The 19,062-nt window shown below is 41.8% G+C and overlaps 2 protein-coding genes across 5 annotated transcripts in view; both read right to left on the minus strand.

The window, feature by feature from the left end:
- The window catches only part of llgl1 (LLGL scribble cell polarity complex component 1), a 29,676-nt gene extending 24,065 nt beyond the window's left edge, over positions 1–5,611 (minus strand). Inside the window, exons 1-2 of the mRNA XM_046415374.1 lie at positions 5,200–5,611; positions 2,487–2,584 (exon numbers count right to left, since the gene is read on the minus strand). Coding sequence (XP_046271330.1) covers positions 2,487–2,584; positions 5,200–5,280 — 179 coding nt within the window. The 5' untranslated portion in view covers positions 5,281–5,611. The remainder of the gene's footprint in view (positions 1–2,486; positions 2,585–5,199) is intronic.
- Positions 5,612–6,208: 597 nt separating this feature from the next.
- myo15aa (myosin XVAa) overlaps positions 6,209–19,062 on the minus strand; it is a 45,762-nt gene continuing 32,908 nt past the window's right edge. For 3 of the 4 annotated variants that reach the window (XM_046415371.1, XM_046415368.1, XM_046415370.1), the window contains exons 37-67: positions 17,302–17,670; positions 16,971–17,035; positions 16,091–16,207; positions 15,899–15,953; positions 15,271–15,418; positions 15,080–15,173; positions 14,877–14,997; positions 14,621–14,736; positions 14,436–14,495; positions 14,066–14,141; positions 13,792–13,907; positions 13,527–13,645; positions 13,128–13,269; positions 12,472–12,583; positions 12,232–12,306; positions 11,765–11,967; positions 11,384–11,508; positions 11,218–11,281; positions 11,033–11,105; positions 10,793–10,866; positions 10,548–10,630; positions 10,329–10,459; positions 10,127–10,221; positions 9,872–9,949; positions 9,593–9,689; positions 9,323–9,483; positions 8,848–8,981; positions 8,419–8,552; positions 8,071–8,204; positions 7,491–7,631; positions 6,209–7,396 (exon numbers count right to left, since the gene is read on the minus strand). In XM_046415371.1, coding sequence (XP_046271327.1) covers positions 7,295–7,396; positions 7,491–7,631; positions 8,071–8,204; positions 8,419–8,552; positions 8,848–8,981; positions 9,323–9,483; positions 9,593–9,689; positions 9,872–9,949; positions 10,127–10,221; positions 10,329–10,459; positions 10,548–10,630; positions 10,793–10,866; positions 11,033–11,105; positions 11,218–11,281; positions 11,384–11,508; positions 11,765–11,967; positions 12,232–12,306; positions 12,472–12,583; positions 13,128–13,269; positions 13,527–13,645; positions 13,792–13,907; positions 14,066–14,141; positions 14,436–14,495; positions 14,621–14,736; positions 14,877–14,997; positions 15,080–15,173; positions 15,271–15,418; positions 15,899–15,953; positions 16,091–16,207; positions 16,971–17,035; positions 17,302–17,670 — 3,614 coding nt within the window. In that variant the 3' untranslated portion in view covers positions 6,209–7,294. The remainder of the gene's footprint in view (positions 7,397–7,490; positions 7,632–8,070; positions 8,205–8,418; positions 8,553–8,847; positions 8,982–9,322; positions 9,484–9,592; positions 9,690–9,871; positions 9,950–10,126; positions 10,222–10,328; positions 10,460–10,547; positions 10,631–10,792; positions 10,867–11,032; positions 11,106–11,217; positions 11,282–11,383; positions 11,509–11,764; positions 11,968–12,231; positions 12,307–12,471; positions 12,584–13,127; positions 13,270–13,526; positions 13,646–13,791; positions 13,908–14,065; positions 14,142–14,435; positions 14,496–14,620; positions 14,737–14,876; positions 14,998–15,079; positions 15,174–15,270; positions 15,419–15,898; positions 15,954–16,090; positions 16,208–16,970; positions 17,036–17,301; positions 17,671–19,062) is intronic. The other variant, XM_046415372.1, reaches the window with a different exon arrangement.

Consider the following 19,062-nt stretch of genomic DNA (forward strand, 5'->3'; position numbering starts at 1 on the left):
TCTTTTAGTATGTAAGAGTATTATGCTCTTATACTCTTGGCATTCCAGATATTTTCTGTTGGGAATACATGCTGACATTCCACAAAATTCCAGCAGCAGCTGGGAGCTTGTTAAAGAGCCAAATGACTAGCCGGACCTTTCGTGTTATCAGTCAGTGCGTTTTTTCAAGCAGGTATAGCTGTGCAGTGGAGTTATTTTGCCTTCCTCTGCCATCTCTTTTGCACTTGCTGTCTTCACTGCCTCATTTTATCTTCATTGCCCCCCCCCCAATGTCCCCCTCCATCCATCTCCCTCTGGGGTGCAAGTGCCTGGCACCACCAGTCTCTCTCTCTCTCTCTCTGAAAGCTGCATCTCAAAGAGTCGATTCTCCAGTCTAATGCATCAGCACAGACCCACAGCCAGCCTCCCTTCTCACACTGATAAATGTGCACAAACTGATTAAATAACCATAAACAGTTGATGAACATACACTCAGATTCAAACACTGGCATGTTTGTGTTGATGAATCCTGTTACATGCTCTACACTGCAGCTCGTAAGCTCCCACATAAAACATGCAAGACAACCATGAAACATGAGGCAAACATGCAAAAAAAAAAAAAAAAAAAAACACCCTGAACACACACTTTAAGATATCCATGCTGGTCATTTGTGCTTGAACAGTAAACAAGAGGGAAAAAACCTCAACAACCTACAGCAGCAGAATGATGTTAGCCTGCTATTAAACTACAGACCTGTCATTGTAATCATGACAGAGTAGAGATGAGCGAGACCAATAACTTGTCACAGAGCTGTGTCTTGCGGACGGTGCTCGAGTCTCCGGGCTGCTGGAACTTTTGACACAACTGACGCCGTCAGCCAAATTATGGTTTGGGCGCAATGCATCTTATGAGCCAAACCAACACTCATTTCCAGCACAGCTTTACTCAGTGTGTTCCAGCTTTCTCTGCGTTGTTCAAACAAACACTCAGTCTTGCGCTGACACCGACAGGGACTGAGGGTTAAATTCCCAACTGACCACAGGATCAAAAATGCACTTATGGTGTTCTGGGCTTCCAAGAAAGAAATCATCTGCCGAATAGTGTATATAATGATGTTGTTGTTGTTTTGTTTCTTCATAGCTTTCCCCAACAGTGCTCTCAGCAATGATAATATTTTAGTCACCAAGTTAATTGCAGTGATTTAGAAGTGATGACAGCATTACAAGTGAGTAAAGTAGGGCAGGAACACGAGTGATTCAGATGACGCACACGGATGGTAAACAAACCCCCACTTTGATCAGATTATCTAAACCACTTAAGTAGAGGCTACACTGAAATCAGCACACCTGAAATGTCAGCTGTATGGAGAAACTGTGTGCCAGACAGCAAAATTTAAAGACTTTGGGCGATAATCTTAATGTTTCCTTTTAATTTTCCTTTGAAATAAGTATGGTAAAACTGCCCGCTTGTTTGCCACCTGCCAGGTCACGCATGCTGCTTCCCATACTGGACTCTTTTCTAAAAATGATCAAATTCCAGAAACATGGGACATTTTGTCGGGGTGAGGAAATGTTACGATAGGCCGCAACAATGAAAACACAACCCAGGTCGCAGAAAATGATTAATCTTTCCGCCAATATTATCAGTTTGGACAGGAATAACAGATCAATCCTCTTCACTTCAGTGGTGGAGATAGTGCAACTTCCCAAAGAGACAGACCGCACACACAGCAATACAGTGCTCTACTGAAGCTTTTACGTAAACAGCTCTGCTGCAGGTACAACAGTTCAGTAATTCCTTAACATTTGTAAAGCACACTGAGGCATCATGAGGGCAGCAAACCCAACAGCATAATAAAAACAAATAATAGCAATCTAGATCTCAACTTACAGCTAAACTAGCTTTAAAAAGCACTAAACATTATGGCCCTTTGCCTAAAGACGTTTTTTCAAATTATAGCAACTTAAAGAATCGAAACAAGCTGCACAGGAAACAAAATCTTACTCTAAAGAACATGGCATCGAAGGGCACATTAGGTGCATCAAAGCCACAGCAGAAGACGGTAGTGAGGCTCCACTGCAGAGCTGATGTACAGATAAACAGATCAGAACTTCAGAGATGTGAGCTGCCACAGGCAGAGGAAAAACTGCTTCTGAACTCTACTAACCACTGCTCAGGGGTTTTCGTAAGACAGTTGCTGTTCTGCAAGTTGTAGTCAACTGGATTTTGGGATGTTGGATATAAATTTTCACAATTTGTTAACATTTTTCAATATAATAATGTACGTTTCATTTCTTGTGTTAGCTTGTTTCTGATTTATTAACCAATATGAGATTCTGGACATTCAGACAGATCAGTAAATTTGGATCAGTAGGTTCTCCTTTGGATCAGGAGATCCATAAATTTGGTCACTTCAGAAATTCAGCTTATTGCTCCACCTTATTGTGACAGACAGCCCCATAAACCCTTTGTTAGATGCATGAACTCAATGACAAAAAAAGGATACACTTTGATGGCTCCTGACTTGGTCCCAATGGCCATAAGTTGCAGCTTGGGGTCAAAGGCCAAAGCACTGGGCTGATGAGGGAACCCATGCTCCACCGTCTATGAGAGAAACACAGACAGAACTAAGGAACGGGGAAAGACAAACAGAAGAGACATTAACAGATGACACAAGAAAGAAGACGGTGAAAAACGCTCAGATTGTTTTGTCCCTTAAATGCCCTGCTCTGTCTGTGTGCGAGTGTCTGTGTCGGTATAGTCAGTGAGGCGTCAAAAAGGGAGGACTCCCTTCATAAAGTTAGAGGAAAGTTCATCAGACTTTGTTAAATTGGATTACATCAATTCACAGCTTTTCCCTCTGCCCATGTCGGGAGAAGGCAAGACAGCTGGGAAAACATTTAGATCTACAGAGGAGAAACACAACAGAAACTTCATAGATACCATAAACTACTTTAAAAGAGGTTAAGAGGGTCTTCAGTGTTTTGAGGTCAAAAAACCTTGACTGTCCTCTGTGATCGAGAAGTTTGGAAACAAGTTCATTAACTTGGAGTTCTTTGTTTCTTTAAAGCACCAGTCTGATCTCACACACAGAGTCAAAGATACACTCCTGTTGAGAGACCACCTCTGTGATAATGGTGGCAGCTGGTGCCAAACCTTTAAAAAGGCGTATGTTGTCGTCACAGTGCAGCAAACAGTTCATGGACTTCCCTGTTCAAGTGTCACAGCCAACACACTCTAATACTGTCAAAGACATCTACAGACATTCTTTAAATATTTTACATAGAGCTGCAACTATTAGTCAATTTAAAAAAAATACACAACCATTATTACAATCAGTTCATTTATTCAAGCAGAACTGCCACGAATTTGCTGGTTCCAGCTTCTCATGTATAAGAATTTTTGTTTTGTTTTTTTTTTTTTTTTTGCTTTGTCACATATAACAGTAAATCTGAGTCTTGGATGGTTGGGTGGACAAAACAAACAATATAAGAATATGTCACTTTAGGCTCTGGGGAACTTTTTAATTTGACATTAGACAAAACTATAAATTGAGAAAATGTAATAATAAAAGACAGATGAACAGACAATCAAAGTAACTGTTAGCTGCAGCCCAACTTGCATGTTTGCACTCATTCAGAGAAGAGTCCATCTTACTTTGTTGTCACCTACTAACAACTGCTGTTGCTGCTGTCTCTCATTAACTCTCTAATAAAACACACCAAAACAAAAATATGCATCAAGCCTGTAAAGTTAATCATACAATTTATCCTAATCTGCAATCAGTAATTCTCCATACACTTTTGCTATTTGCAATGACAAACACAACAGAAATCACGGCTGGGAACTGAACTCATTTCAACATACATGTCATAATGGGCCATCTCACTTTTCTCAGAAATCCAGGGTTACGCAAGTAACCTCAGGATTTGAATGGACCTCAGCAGGACTACGAACCAGGAGAAATGCAATCCTGCAGACCACGTAAAGCTGATCTCTCAGTAACAGAACAAACCTGGTAGTGTTTTAATAACAGTGAGAACATACAAAAAAACTAATTCAATTGGATAAGATACTTTTAATGCTGCGTTTTAGGGTCAAGTTCAGGTAATTATTTGATTTGAGAAACAAGTTTTAACACCCATCTGTACATTTATTAACTAGCGTGAAAGAGCAGGAAGGCATGAAAAAAAAAAACAGCTGTTTGCAATTTCTCCACGTTTGCTCAGCACTATTTGCAGTGCATTTCTAAATAATAAGGATGCTACATTTTATCATGTCATGCAGTGTGCGTGAGCCCAGTCCACAGCGTGGCTTTTGACATCAAAAGGTTTGGTCAACCCTGCTCTCTGGGACAGTGTGCTCCACTTTTTGGGTGATGACACAGCGTGCAGCGGCCTCACCTAACCTGGGTTCAAGGCCACAGCAGTGGGTGCCCCTTTGCACAGCTGTCTATAAGTATAGTGTGTAGACCATGCTGTTGCAGCTCCCACTAGTCAAAGTGACAACATGCAACTCACTGAAAGTGGATCTGCTGAACAGATCCATGCAGTCAGGAAGGCTGATAATGTTAAATAAGTCTTCAGAAAGCTGAGGTTTACTCAACGTGCGCAAGTTTGTATCCGTGTGAATGTGATGCCAGCATGAAACCTGAAACAACCTGAGTTAAGGCTGTCACCACACTGACAGCCATCTTGATCAATATCTGAATGAAATATGGGTCACTCGGCTCACTCACACGAAGCATCAAAGTGCTGTAACGTAGCTCAAACTAAGCTCGTTAATGTAAAGCCTGATAATCCATATCACTGACACAATCTGTTGTTGGTGGTTAATCGCAGCGATGTTGAGTCTACAAATGTACGCTTCAGTTCTTACTGCGGGGTACTTAGCTCACTCTGAACGCGGACCTCGTTTGGGTGAATTGAGCCAATTAACATGCCGTCACACAAACAACGGAATACACACACACACACACACACCAACAAAGCGTCCAAGTACAGCGTCCATCAGCAGCAGTTCATAGCTCATTTCTGACTCTAGCTGAAAACAGTCAGAAAAATAGCGACAGAGACGAGAGGCCGGGGCAGATACTGCAAAGTGCCCGACTTAAAACCGGGTCCCGTTTTGAGACCAATAGTTTTTAGTGGCAGCAGAAGAACAGAGAAGAAGAGGAGGAAAGCCTGCCTCCCTCTCTCTCCTCTGTCCCGTTACTTTACCTTGTTGAAGGCGAAAAGCTCCTGTTTTATCTTCTCTCTCTGCGGGTCGGTGCCCTGCCGACGAAACCTAAACTTCATCATCTTGAAGCAGGGGGCAAGGCAGGACTGGTGGGGGACGGAAAGCAAAACACGGAGATAACAACCCGGGGTTCCCGGCGACAGGAGAGGCGGTGCGGCGTAGTCGGACGATGCTAAGCTAACTAACCGACTAGCCCATGCAGGCTGAAAGCGGGGTTGCGACGCTGCTGCTGCGGGTTGCGGCTCTCCTCCCCTCTCTCCCTCCTGGTGCTGTTTAGGTCGCGGTGGGTTTGACCACAGCCCCCTCCTCTTCCCGGTTCACACGGACCCCGTTGTTGTTAACCAATAAGAACGAAGAAATCTGCGAGCAATCACCCAGAAACGCCCACACAGCCAAGCACTCTGGATGGGGTATGTCCGTTTTATAACAAAGGACGCGCCGAGTGACCGTCCCACGTACACCCGCCACGACGAGATGATAAACGGTGAGTCCGTTGTGTAAAATGGAACTCTCTGACGGGCTCTCCTAGTAAGAGTTAATAAGGGCAAAGCAAGTGAACTTGTTCACCTTCTATTGTCGACAAATTTTACGGCTGTAATTATAGTAAAACATTTTGGGATGATGTTAATTACTGGTTGTTCTCAGGGTTTCTTGGAAAACATCTGTTGGGCTATGTTTGATAAAAAGAACATGAACTCATCCTAAATGCTATTATTATTATTTTACTTGGTAAATTATTTTAAGGATTTTTTTTTCAGAATTCAGGAAGCAAAACCAGCTTATTTTCTATTGTTCAAACGGATCACTCACCTCGTCTATGTCAAAGCCTCTAGTATTCATTTCTGTTATTGCGTGTGTTTGTTTAAACTGTTATCTGCTTTTTATTTATTTACTCTATTTCCTGTGCTTATTTTATGTGGGTGTTCTCTTGTGCCTTTTTTCATGTTGTTAATAAAGTTCTTTGGAGAAAAAAACAAATTCACACAATAATTCAGGCCTCAAACTTTAATGTACAACATTATTCACAGGCATTAATTATGTACAGCTGTTATTTACAAAAACTATACACTGTATAAATAATCATTTTAATTAGTGCAAAGTGTTCAGTGATGTGGCCGATAAAAACCGTGAACCAAGATTTGCTTCCCCGGATGTGTTTCCACTGTTGTGTCTTTTCCTTGATTTCATGACAAGGAAGAAAATAACATGAATTAAATTTGTGGCCTGTTCCTGTGGGTGCTTTACTCTTCGTTCACAAATAGTTTATGTAAGCTAGTGTTGCATGTAGATACAAGCCTACTGAAAAAATATCTATCATGCCAAACAACCATCTGTTTATGTTAAAGGGAAGATAAGGTTACACTTAAATTCACTAGCTATTCATCTCAGTTTCACACATTGCAGTTTCTTTGTGGAGAGCCAACTATAGCAGGGGATCCTTCCCTCAGTGCAAAACCACATTTTAATTCAATGTTGCTGTTGGATCAAGGTTAAACAAATCACATAATTCGTCAGAAGTGGGGAAGTCAAAATAATCAGTCCTATAAAGCAGCCGTGGCAGACAAAATCTTTAACAGTTTTGGCTAAAAAAAAAAGTCAAACTAAAAACATTAATGAGTTTGGTCTGATTCTCAGTTTCTAGTTCTTACACTGCATAAACACATGTGTATGTGTGTGTGTGTGTGTCATGATATGTGAACTATATTCCTTTTTCTGTTTTTATCATTCATGCAAACTCTGTCATCAGCATCATCACAATACATTCATCACATTACAGAAGCATTACTTCAACTGAATATATGTATGTATCACCTACACAATCATGTATTTTTTGTATTTTTTAATATAATCCTGTGTTTTTTCGAATCTTTTATATTTTTTATAACTTCTTGTACTTTTGCACTGTCTTGTCCTGCTGATTGTTGGCTGCTGTAATGACTAAATTTCCACTCAGAGATCCATAAAAGACTTATCTTATTTTACATATGAAAATATTCTATTGTACAGAGGTAGATGCAGGACATTTATAAGGCATAAAGTGTGATTTTTCTGTGTTCGTTCATGTGCATGTTTGTGCTATAGCAGGGTGATTTCACTTGGTGGCAAAGTGAGTCTCTTTTCTCTCACTGACAACATGTTCTCCATGTGCATGGCAATAACTCGGCACAGCTCCAGGCCCTTGAAAACACACACGCAGACACAGTGAGTGAAATGCACAGTAAACATTATAAATATTATGACCCCTTTAATTAACTCTCTGTCACAAACACACCTGTTCCAGCTGTAGCTGTGTGATGCGCTGGTTTAGTAGGTCTCCAATCATGATCTCTACATATGGATAACTGGAGCCTGAAGTCGGTCTCTGGGTGCGAGTTGACTGGACCTCTTTCAGAGGGAAACGCGCCATGGCCTCCTAATCACACACACACAGACACAACTGAATACACACGGTACTGAAATGAATATACAGACAAGAAACACTTACAAACATATCCTGACTGTTAGACACACATATTAAAAGTCACATAAAAGACATGTTAAAAGATTTAAAATCTAGAGAGTTATATTTGCTCTTTTATTTCTAAAGTAGATAATAAAAATGGATGGATGTCCAGAAATCAGCAATAACCAGGAGAGGGAGCCAAATGCTTTGTTTTCTTTTTTTCTTCTTTTTTTAAAATAAATTAATCAAGGCAAGTATTAAATAAGCACAAATCCTGTTTTAAATTCATCATGTTACACACATTCAGCCACCTGCTGTCATACTTTGCCAGCTGGTCCTGGAATGAGAAGCATGCAGTATTAAACAGACCGGATCTGCGTTTGAGTGTGATCGTGAGTCTGAGACATACATGAGTGTCCTTGTTGAGGAAGTGCAGTCCATTCAAATTCACAGCCAGGATGCATGGGGCTTGGATGGAGGCGGAACTGCAGCTCTGGATGTAGAAGAAGGAGGAGCCGAACATGGGAAAGGCACTGACCAGACCTGGGCGAGAACACACCCAGAGGTCACTTTTGATGTGGCAGTACATCCAAGCCAAGAGTCAGTTATTTTAAAGAACTGTACTTACATTACACTACTTTTCAATACAAATTTTAAAGCTCTACTTTGCTGCACTGTTAATAATTCTAAAAACAATTCTTTGATATTCTTTTTTTTTTTTGACTTCTTGTATGTACAAAACCTCACACAGTCTTACCAAGGAACTGTGCACGAGCCTGGTGTGGGTTTAAGGCCTGAACCTGCTGCATGTGTTGAGTTGTCATATTCAGCCACGGCTGTGAACCCTGTTTGCTGTAGAACGGTGGGGGGACGCACTCCTGCACCTCGCGGCTAAACCAACACACACACAAAGCAAACCAATGATACCCCAATGGCAGAACTTAGATGTGTATGTTGGCCGGGTCTTCCACATAAGTAGTCAATGTCCACAAGTGTTGAGACCGCACCTGCAATTGTCATATGTGCATGTACATGGTCATGTTTTTGGGGGGATTTGTGTGTCTGTGCATCTATGGAGGTACTGACCCTGCTCGGGAAAGAACATATACATTCATGGTCCTGTGATGTGGAAAGCAATTGGCCTGTTGTGACTGAGTGCTGCATGTATATGTCTCTGTATATTTACAGGGTGGGCAGGTAGATGGTGTCCTTGGCACGGTGCTGTAGGCCTGCCAGTCTGGCAATCTGCTGCAGATGCTGTTCACTGGCCTTACCCTGAGGAATCACACTCAGCAAGGCCTTCAGGTAGTCTGGCAACACCTTGAACACAGACAGAAAAAAAGTTTTCTAAGTGTTTATTTTACCGTATGTCACTTCTTACTTCGTGACAGCAAATTATAAAATCTTGACGCATCTTCCTGACTGTGCTAGTTGAAATGAGTCTGCTGTCACTCAAATGTGTGTTTAAACAAAGTCAACAGTTTCCTATACCCATAAAGTGGAAGAAAGATGAGCGCAAATCTGGTCTAGAGGTAACAACTATTGCATCTCCTTGTGATACTGTGAATTTCTGTAAAAGCAGCCGCACAGGAAGAATCCAAACCAAGATCTCAGAACCTGAAACAAGACATCAGCCATCCATAAGTTCAGTAGACGTGTACCTGGTTATAGTGCATGGTGACATAGAGCTCGTTGTCAAGTTTGAGAGCCAGACTCCATATGACTCTCCTGAACCACAGACTGTAGTTGGTGTCCACTGGCTCTGCCTCTGTTGCAATGTCCAGGATGTACTCACGCTTATTCAAAGGACGCACATTCTGACCTACACAGACACACACTTCAGTTATTACTTGTTTAGCTGTGGTGTATTGCCATATGTAAAGAGTGCTTGCATTGTAGGTCTTCACTGTGACAAGCTAGATCCTTGTTACCTCTGTGTGTGACCAAAAAGACAGCATATTCATCCAAAGCCTCCGTCCTGTGCAATCCCATCTCATAGCAGAGCTCCTCAATGACATCCAAAGCAACCTGAAACAAAGAAATTCTCGTCATGTTAATCCATGAATGCAGCATCTGTTTTTGTTTGTTAAAGCTACTGTCAATGCAGCTCCAGCCACTTATTGCCTGGCCTGCTACCCATAATCAATACAATGTTGTTTCATGGGAAATGTGTATATATGTGTGTGTGTGTGTGTGTGTGAGCCACTCACAGAGCATGTCTTGATTTTCAAGTGTCTTTCGATGCCCCCTGGCAGCAGGAACAGCTGTCTCTTCGAGCTCCGCCCCGCCTGCAAATAAGCAACCAACAAGGAGTTAATACTATATATTACTATTACTATATGCTATACATATTGACATTAACATTGGTATTTATTGCCATTTCTGATTACATTTTACAGTAGTTCTACCACACACTGATTATATAAGCCATATAAACAGACTGCATGGCTGAATTAGAGACGAACCAGCATAGCTTTGAGCTCCATGCTGTTGGGATACTGTGTGCGTCCACCATATTGAAAACTCCTCCTCAGATTCTGCTCACATGCCTTGGCAATACCTGTCAATAAAGAGCAGCAGCTGATCAGCACTAAGATCAACAGTAACTCAGAATAGACTGCTAGTGATGGATTAATGAGTGTGGTGTGGTGGTGGTGTATTTTCTACCTTGGTACAGCATCCCAGGGCTGGCACAGGCGTCCTGCAGAAACTTCAGCAGAAATGGCTTCATAACATCAGAGCAGCGATGGAAAGCCGTCAGGATGTACAACAGCCTCCATCCTCTCTGACAACTGTCCCTGCACAAAAATATACTCACACACTACAGCCATGTCGGCAAAGATTACATCTTCAGTTAGCACTTGATGTTAAATGCAACAGTCTTACGGTTTGGAGCTGGTGTTGGCAGTAACTTGCTTCATCACCTGGCAATAGGCTTCGTCCTTCATCAGGCCATGGTCACCACTTAGCTACATTTGTACACACATTTCAGTAAAGCTTGTAAAAGTACACACAAATACTGAAGTTTCTTTCAGGCTTCTTATGGACATTTCATTATCATTTAACTTTAACATATGTGTAAGGAAGTTTATCAGTTTATTATCTTAATGTGTGTTTATGTGAGTGTGTACCTTCAGAATAGTGGTGACCAGGTCCTGTTCAGTCTGACCCTTCAGTGGAAAGTCTCCCATGAACTTCATTATGGCTGAACAAAAACATCCGTCAGCATGGAATACCACAAATTATCTCATAAATATGACCTGAACGACTTGTGTTTCTTTGTACAAATACAAATATCAAACAGTAATTATCTGTAGTAGCCACTCCTCTACCTTCCTCTTCCACCCCTCTTCTCTTCACTCTCATCTCACCTAAGAAGATGTCAGCAGCCACTCTGTTCATCCCACTGTCAGAGAAGTCGATCAGAGACTCCTGGATCGGAGACTGGAGGGACCAAAACAAGAAATATATTTGTGCAACAGTATTAATGTACACAATATCATTAAAATTATATGAAAGATAGGGACAGTTTTGACCCTGCCACCATTTTTTTTACCTTAGAGAATTTGACCATGTCAGCAGGGTCCCTGCCCTCCTTCCCTTTCTTGGCTTTTTGATCACTGTTGGTAAAAAAACAGTCAGCAACCACAGTGAGCCGTACGTTTGAAGGGAGGACATTTTGACATGTTTTCATTTATTCAGCCGCACGTTGTGTGTCTGACCTTCTGTTCCTCTGAGCTTCTCTGAAGTACTTCTTGGCAAACTCAGTCATGTGGTATTGGCTGCTATGCAGAGGTAGTTGGTCCAGTTCGACGCTCACACTGTCTCCATACATCTCATTTACTACCTGACACACACACATGCACCCACAGCAATGAAAAGCTAAGCACCAGTGCCGGTTAAAGGAACACCAAAGATGTAATTATCTACAGAATATTTCCATTTCTGCAAACCAAAATATTCCAACATATGCTGTGTATACTGTTCCTGACGTACTGTGGAAGCTGAAAATAACTATAATGTTAATAATAATGTTTCTCTGTAGGACAGCGGTTTAGAGACATGCTGCTCTAATGGGGTTAAACAACTTCCCCAATTTGCACCTCTGTGGAAAGGTCAAGCTCATGGGCAGCTACAGCTGAGCCCATTGCCACGGCGACAGCAGCAGATGCAGCCACTCGTCCCTGTCTGTCTCGAGGCTCCACACGGTCAGGGGGGAGAACCAGGAAGTCCGGGGCAGCCACGGGATGGACGTACTCATTGGGAAACACTCCCGATTTTCCATACACAGCCCCGAACCGCCAGCCTGCGCACACACCCAGAAGACACAGTCACTGAGAGACATAAGCAAACACTGAAACACATGAAGTGCTACCAACAAACCCTAAACTGTTAAACAAAACACAGAAAAAGACACAAGTGGTGCCTTTTAATGTTTTTGTTGTGTCCAACCAGGCCACAGGACAAAACTCCAAAATATTAAAAAAAAAACAAATCCTTAAACCAATAAAAAGAAAACAGAAAAGCAAACACACACATGACAGATCCCACAAAGCTCTACCAAACCCACCAAACTCAGGAGTGTCTCTCTTGAGCTCCTCCAGAAGTATGACCTTCTTCCTCACTATGCAGCCGTAACGTTTGCCTGAACACACACACACACACACACACACACATGGACATATACACACACAGAGAGCCTCACAGACATGGCATAAAGCACAGAGAAGCAGGTACAGGCTCACAAAGATATCATGGTGCCAGTCCTGGATGTGTGAGTGTTGCATGCGTTTTTGAGTGTGCGTCTCACCAGCCTCCAGTCCGTCCATGTGCTGCAGTCTGATGATGTCTCCTTTGTGGAAACTGAGCAGAGTCCTGTCCTCAGTAATGTAGTTCCTCACTGCCACCACATACTCTGAGTCCTGACAGAGACGTGACATGTTTGACAATGATATGTTGTGAAATCCCCAGTGGTCCAAACAAATCATTACATTCCTTGCAATTTACAGTTTACATTCATGTGTTTGCTGCTACCTTGTGTGCATAACTTCTTGCTTTATACTTCTGACGTATAAACAAAAACTTCAATTTTGGCAGTTCTTTTTTAAATCTGTCTCTTGTGACATACCAAATTTCATTAAAGTGATGTTTAGCTGATGTGTAAGGCTAACTCTTAAATTCTTGTTTTTATCTGTTTGCTTTGTGGGATTTTATTATGCTGCTTTATGGTTTACAATATTTCTCTAAACCTTTTGTGCTTATTGTCTTATTATCCATTTGATTTTGAATATGATAAAAGCAAATTAAGCTCCTAATTACGTGCTTTATGAAAAATAATTATTGGCCAAATCAGCATACTCTCAATATGTGACAAACTATACTTATTTTAACCACAAACACACATCAGACCAGTGACACCAAAAGCCTTGGCTGTATTATCACACAAAAACACAGGTGCCCTCTGACCTTCTTAAGCTCAGTGAGGAAGTAGTCGATCATGTGTTTGACCTGCGGGGCCTTGGCCGAGAACAGGATCAGCTTCTCATTGGTCAGGTTGAACTCCAGCATGTTCTTGGATGGAATCGACACAAACAGGATGTCCGAGTAGCTGCACAGGAAGTGATATGCAGAAAGAGAAACGGGTTTCCCGTCAGATCACTGTGGTACTCGACACAGAACGTTGACGAAGGTCACTTGTCTTGGTGTTTTATTTGAATTAAGAGTTTAACCAATCACATTTAGACAACTATCAGTATTTAATTTCACCCTTTCTAAGTTTTGTGTTTTTTTTAAATAGATGTTCTGATAATAAGACATGAAGACCTGAAAAAGTGGAGTGACTGATGACCTGTGGAGACATCTCACCTGTAAGGCCTCAACACTCTGAAGTAGTCTGGAGCAGTAGAGCTGCTCCTCACCATCTTCAGCAGCTTGATGCCTTTATGAGACACAGACAGAACCTGCACTCCTGTCCCCACACTGCCCTGGAACACACACACACACACACACACACACACACAAACAAACAAACAAACAAAAAACACATGAAACTGAGTAGAGGCACACATTTAAAAGGCTGAGTAAGAACTTTTCAGGTTAAGTCACATATGAGAAAGAGATAAGAACTCACAGAGGCTGGAAAGAGGCGGGAGAAATAAATTTCCCACGAGTCTCTGGCCATGGCAACCACTTTCTTCTTCACGTTCTCATCATGCGTTCCAGAAACCTGATCCACTTTGTTCTCAGCTGTCAAAAAAAGAGAACAATTTTAAGTAAAGTAAGACTATATGGTAAGCGTGAGGTGTTGAAAGGATTTTTCACAGACTGTAAGAGGAATACTGTCTGAGGTCTTTGAACCATTTTATCACACAGTTCAATCATTCAGGGATGTGTGTTTTTTATACCAAATAAAGCTTTCATCTTCTGTCTCTCCTCCTGGGTGATACGGATGCAGGCCTCAGAGAAGGTATCATGTACAACCTGCAGGTCACAGACACATTTGGGAAAAACAGTCTGCTACAGGAAATCATATTTGGGGGATTTAGAGCAAAAGCTATGATCATAAAATACATAAAAGTGCATTATGTGATGTATTTTTTTTACTGTAAACATTAGAATATATTAGAACCACTACTATTTGCATGGTTAGCATAAACTAGAATCTACTATTATGAAAAAACAAATCTGATTGATTTAGGCATACAATGATAAATGGACTTAATACACAACTAAATGGAAAAACAAATGTAAATAAACAATGAATACAGATTAAACCTGTCTGAAGAGCAGATCCAGAATCAGTGGATTGTTGAAGGTTTCTTTTGGATAGAAAACCTGCGTACAGACAGGGACCAACCAAGAAATGCTTTTAGAGTTTGTGTCCTTCATTGCAACTTTACATTTCAGGGAAATACAGTTCATTTTTGTCCATTTATGTGTCTGTGAGATCATATTTTCACCTCTTTCCTCATGTACAGTTTCCAGGGAACGTTGGTATATGTGTAATATTCATCACTGGTCCTACTATGGAGTTGAGTCTGAATGATTTCCTCCTCTACCGGCAACTCTCTGGAAACTGGAACACACACACGCAAGGTATTTTGACCCATGTTACTTTCCATACATGAGTGCGAAATAAGACAAGACCTTTCTGTCATTCTGCTGTTTATTATTGGGGATGTCTACACTGGTCACGTCAGTAAGTGAAAGGTTCACCTGGAGGAGGGGTGGGGCTTATGTTGGAGCTAGTTGGCCCTGCAGGGTGAGACTTGGTCTTCTTGGAAACTTTATGTCCTCCATCTTCTTTATCTTGGGAGGAATGAGGCTTCTTTTGACTCTGAGACATTAAAAAAAAGTTATATCCTGTGTGTGTGTGTGTGTGTACATGTGTTTGTGCAGTAGGTGCAGTGTTGAGGTACCGGTTGTGGTGGGTTTGCCATCTGATCTTTAAGGATCTCCATAGCTTCATCATGTGGGTCTGGCTTCTTCACAAACATCTTACCATCACCTTTCCTACACGCACACACAGAGGATAAGAAGCAAATAGGTAGACAGGAAAAATACTATTATCAGTATCACTACTTAAGTTACAAAATCACAAGCATGTTACTTTTGTGTGGCAGGTCCAGTAGAAGTTGATGCACCAGCAGGCTGGTGCTGTTTGATGATGTCTTTGATGTCGTGGCTGGGATCCATACGCTCTGTGTTAGTCTGACTGGATCGAACCACGTCTTCAGGAGGGGGGCCACGTGTTGGACCTGGAATATTAGCTTTCTATTAGATCAAGTGCAGTTGTTTGACGGTTTAATTCAGCAGCTGTTGCATTTTTTTGCCACATATCAAAAAATGAAAATTGTGAAAAACAACTTGATCTAATCAAGAAATAGCACATAAACTTTACACTAACCACTAGATTCATGGAAATACTCAAAGAACCACTGTCTCCATTATGACATACAGAGCTATTTAAGTTGAGAGCTGTCAGAACTAGCATTTTGGCAGTAACACCTTAAAATTGTATATATCTTAATTTTATGTGTTATGTGTAATCGTCACCCAGGTCAGATTCAAACTGAAGATGCGGAGGTCAGAGTTGGTGTTTTATGCAGAGGGTTTTCCAACCCCAAATCACAAAAGTGGTATGATTTTTTTGAGTCACTTTTAGATGAAGAGAACCCAGTGAGAGAAGCATGAGGCATCAGAAAACTTTAGTGAAATCGTGGCATTCACATACGTACTCATTTTTCTCTGAACAGCAGCAGACTTGTATGGAGATTGCTCATGCTCTTTAGTCTGCAGGAAAAAAAACAAGAAGTGTTAATAGGTGTGCTTGTGTTTATTGCAAGACAATATTTCTGATTTGTAAGCATGCTGGTAGGTGTGGCCATATACATGTCCACACATTACAATGTGTTTGTGTGTTTACTCACAGGGCTGGGTGTGTGATGATGCTGCATGGGTGGTGACTGGGGGGCTGGGGCAACAGGGGGGAAGGATGATAACATCTGCTGCTGGATCGCAATGGCCTGCATGGTCATCTGTTGGGCCTGCAACACATACAACCCCAGATACAGTATATATCTATATATCTATATCTATATTTATGTGTGTGTATGTGTGCATGCACATTTGTGTATACAGTATATTTCAACCATGGTACACCTTCAGTTTTAAAGATAAATGTTTTGGAGTGAATGATGTACTTTTTGGGGACAGCCGTGGCCTAGAGGTTGGAGAAGCGGCTTGTGATCGGAGGGTCACCGGTTCGATTCCCCCACCGGACGGGCAGGAAAAATTTGGGTGTGGTGGAGTGATTAATGCGAAAAAAATGCTCCCCCCCCTTCACTAGCCGTCTGACGTGCCCTTGAGCAAGGCACTTAACCCCCCAATATGCTCCCCGGGCGCTTGACGCTGCCCACTGCTCCTGTGTGTGTTTCACTGCATGTAATTTGCCGGGTGTTGCATGTGTGTTCAACTAAGGATGGGTCAAATGCAGAAGTCAAATTCAGTATGTGTATGTAAAAATATATATACTGCTAATAAAGTTGATTCTAAGATGCTAGCAAGTATTGAAATTACGTTTTAACATTATGACTGGCCAAAAGTGCTACAATACTGTTACCTCAGACAAATGCAACAAAAATATCTTATTTCATTGGCCCTTTGGGAATAAAATAAGCTGTGGGCCCACAGAGACCACACAGTGGAAATCCCATGTGGTGCCCAGCTATGATCCCTCAGTGACGAGAGCCAAACAGGGCCGCTTGCTGGGATTAACATCACACATAATCAGAAGGAGATGTGGCTAACCAGAATGATAGCTTGCTGGTTGATGATGGCCTGTTGCTGTTGGGTCAGTACAGCCTGTTCGGATCCTAGAAAGGTAGAAACATATAAACATAGCCACCATTAGTAAATATGATTTTGTTTTAGAAAAACAGCAGAAGCACACAGAGTTCACTGCAACAAGTTCACACATAGATTCCTGTGCTTCAAACTAAGCATACAGAGGAACTGTAACCTCAGAACAAACATAGAAAGGTTTGATGTGGCTTTTACAAAAACTACTTTTCTTGTAACTTCACCATGCCCACACGCATCCGGCCAAACATGCTGGGAAACGTACACCTGATTATTGTACCTGGTACACCTGTCATCACAGTCAAGCCTGAAACCACAGGCGTGGCAGGGAGCGAGGGCGCCCCTGGCAAACCAGGGACACTAGTGACATGGGATTGTACATTAGCATCTCTGTCAGCTGCAGAGGCAGCAGTGGATGCATGGGTGGGTGCCACATTTGTAGCAGGAGCAGTAGTAGAAGAGGTTTGCTGGTGGTGGGGTTGTGGGGGGCGGTTGTACTGGTGGTACTGCTGCTGCTGCTGGTGTTGTTCTAGAGGTTGCTGCTGCTGCTGCTGCTGTTGGTGTAGTTCCCGGTGATGGTGATGGGAGGGGACTGGCATGGCAGGGATGGGTGGCATCATTCCTCCTGCTACTGGAAGCACTGGCACGGCTTTAAGAGTGACAGGCAGTGAACAGAGTAAAAGATCAGTGCTGCTTCCAGGAGTCTGCCTCTCTTTTCAATGGACTTAACTGATGGTTTCTTGCTGGGCAGGCAAGACTGGACAAGTTAATCAGCACTTCACAACAAGAGTCTCCAACAACAGTTAATGGGCCAGCTTTGACATCTTACAAAAGTTGTGTATCTTCAGTTTATATTTTTGATTGATACGAACTGAAATGTTGTCAGAAAGCACAAGTTTACTTCATGTTTACTTTAATGATTTTTAGCCAAGCTCAAGGTGTAGCTCTATAGCTCTATAGATGGCAATGTTTGCTATTCTGTTGGGAGTGTGGGTTGGTCAGTCCACCACCTGGGGTCCATACTGAAATATGTCATCTACCAAATGGATCGGCATCATTTTTCCAATATGACCAACATTTTGGTGTAATAAGCAAATGTTAGTATGCTAACAATGTTAATCATCAGTGCATTAGCATGCTGACATCATCTAGACTCTGTCTTGTTGATGTAAACACTGGTTTCCATGTGGTTGCTGGCTACATGTTATCAGTGCTTCACAGCAGAATTAAACTAATGCATCAGCCTTCAAATTATGGCATGATTACAACCAGACATACTGTCTTTATTGACATATTGTTTAGATCCAAAACAGCATGCTTCACATCGATGTACAAAGTAATGGTAAACTGTCTTTTGAACTGTATCTGAGATGCACATTGTAAACTCAAGGACAGTCGTTTCCTTCTTCTCTGCTGTTACTCTCTGTGCTGGACCTTGTCCAACAGGAGCAGTGAGGAGCTCATACGGTCCGTGGTACTGTACTGGTAATGTGATGAGTGATAGAAAACACCTGGACATTCAGAAGCTTGGAAATATTAACATTTACTTAGTCTCCAAAGATAGGGTGAAAGGCTCCAGTAAAAAGCATCCACAGACATTTAGAATGTCATAAATTTGTAACTGAGACTTGAAGATCAACTGCTGCATGGCCTTTCAAACAGCCACAGAGAGATCCATCCACAAGCCTGCCTATATACTGAATGGTAGCTCTAGAATAGTATGTGTAGCGAGAGAGAGACACAAGGAGAGTGACAGATGCCTATACAGAGCAAAGTGGCGGTTACACTGAATGGCTGCCTATGCATTATCTATGAGGTCAGACACAGCTCATTACATTGTCCAAGTGACAATTTAAGGCTGGTGAACTGTACACCTGAACCTTCACACTTCAGTCCTGTTCAGTGTCACTTAAGCCCTTGCCCTTAAATAATACAAAAATAATGACAAGAATAAATACATTGCTAATAATCTTTCTTTTCTCTGTTTTCACCTTCCTTTTTGTTGTAGCTGTGTTAAACTGCATTGAACAATTTTTTCTGC

Source organism: Scatophagus argus, chromosome 16 (genome assembly GCF_020382885.2).
Source record: "Scatophagus argus isolate fScaArg1 chromosome 16, fScaArg1.pri, whole genome shotgun sequence".
Lineage (NCBI taxonomy): Eukaryota > Metazoa > Chordata > Actinopteri > Scatophagidae > Scatophagus > Scatophagus argus.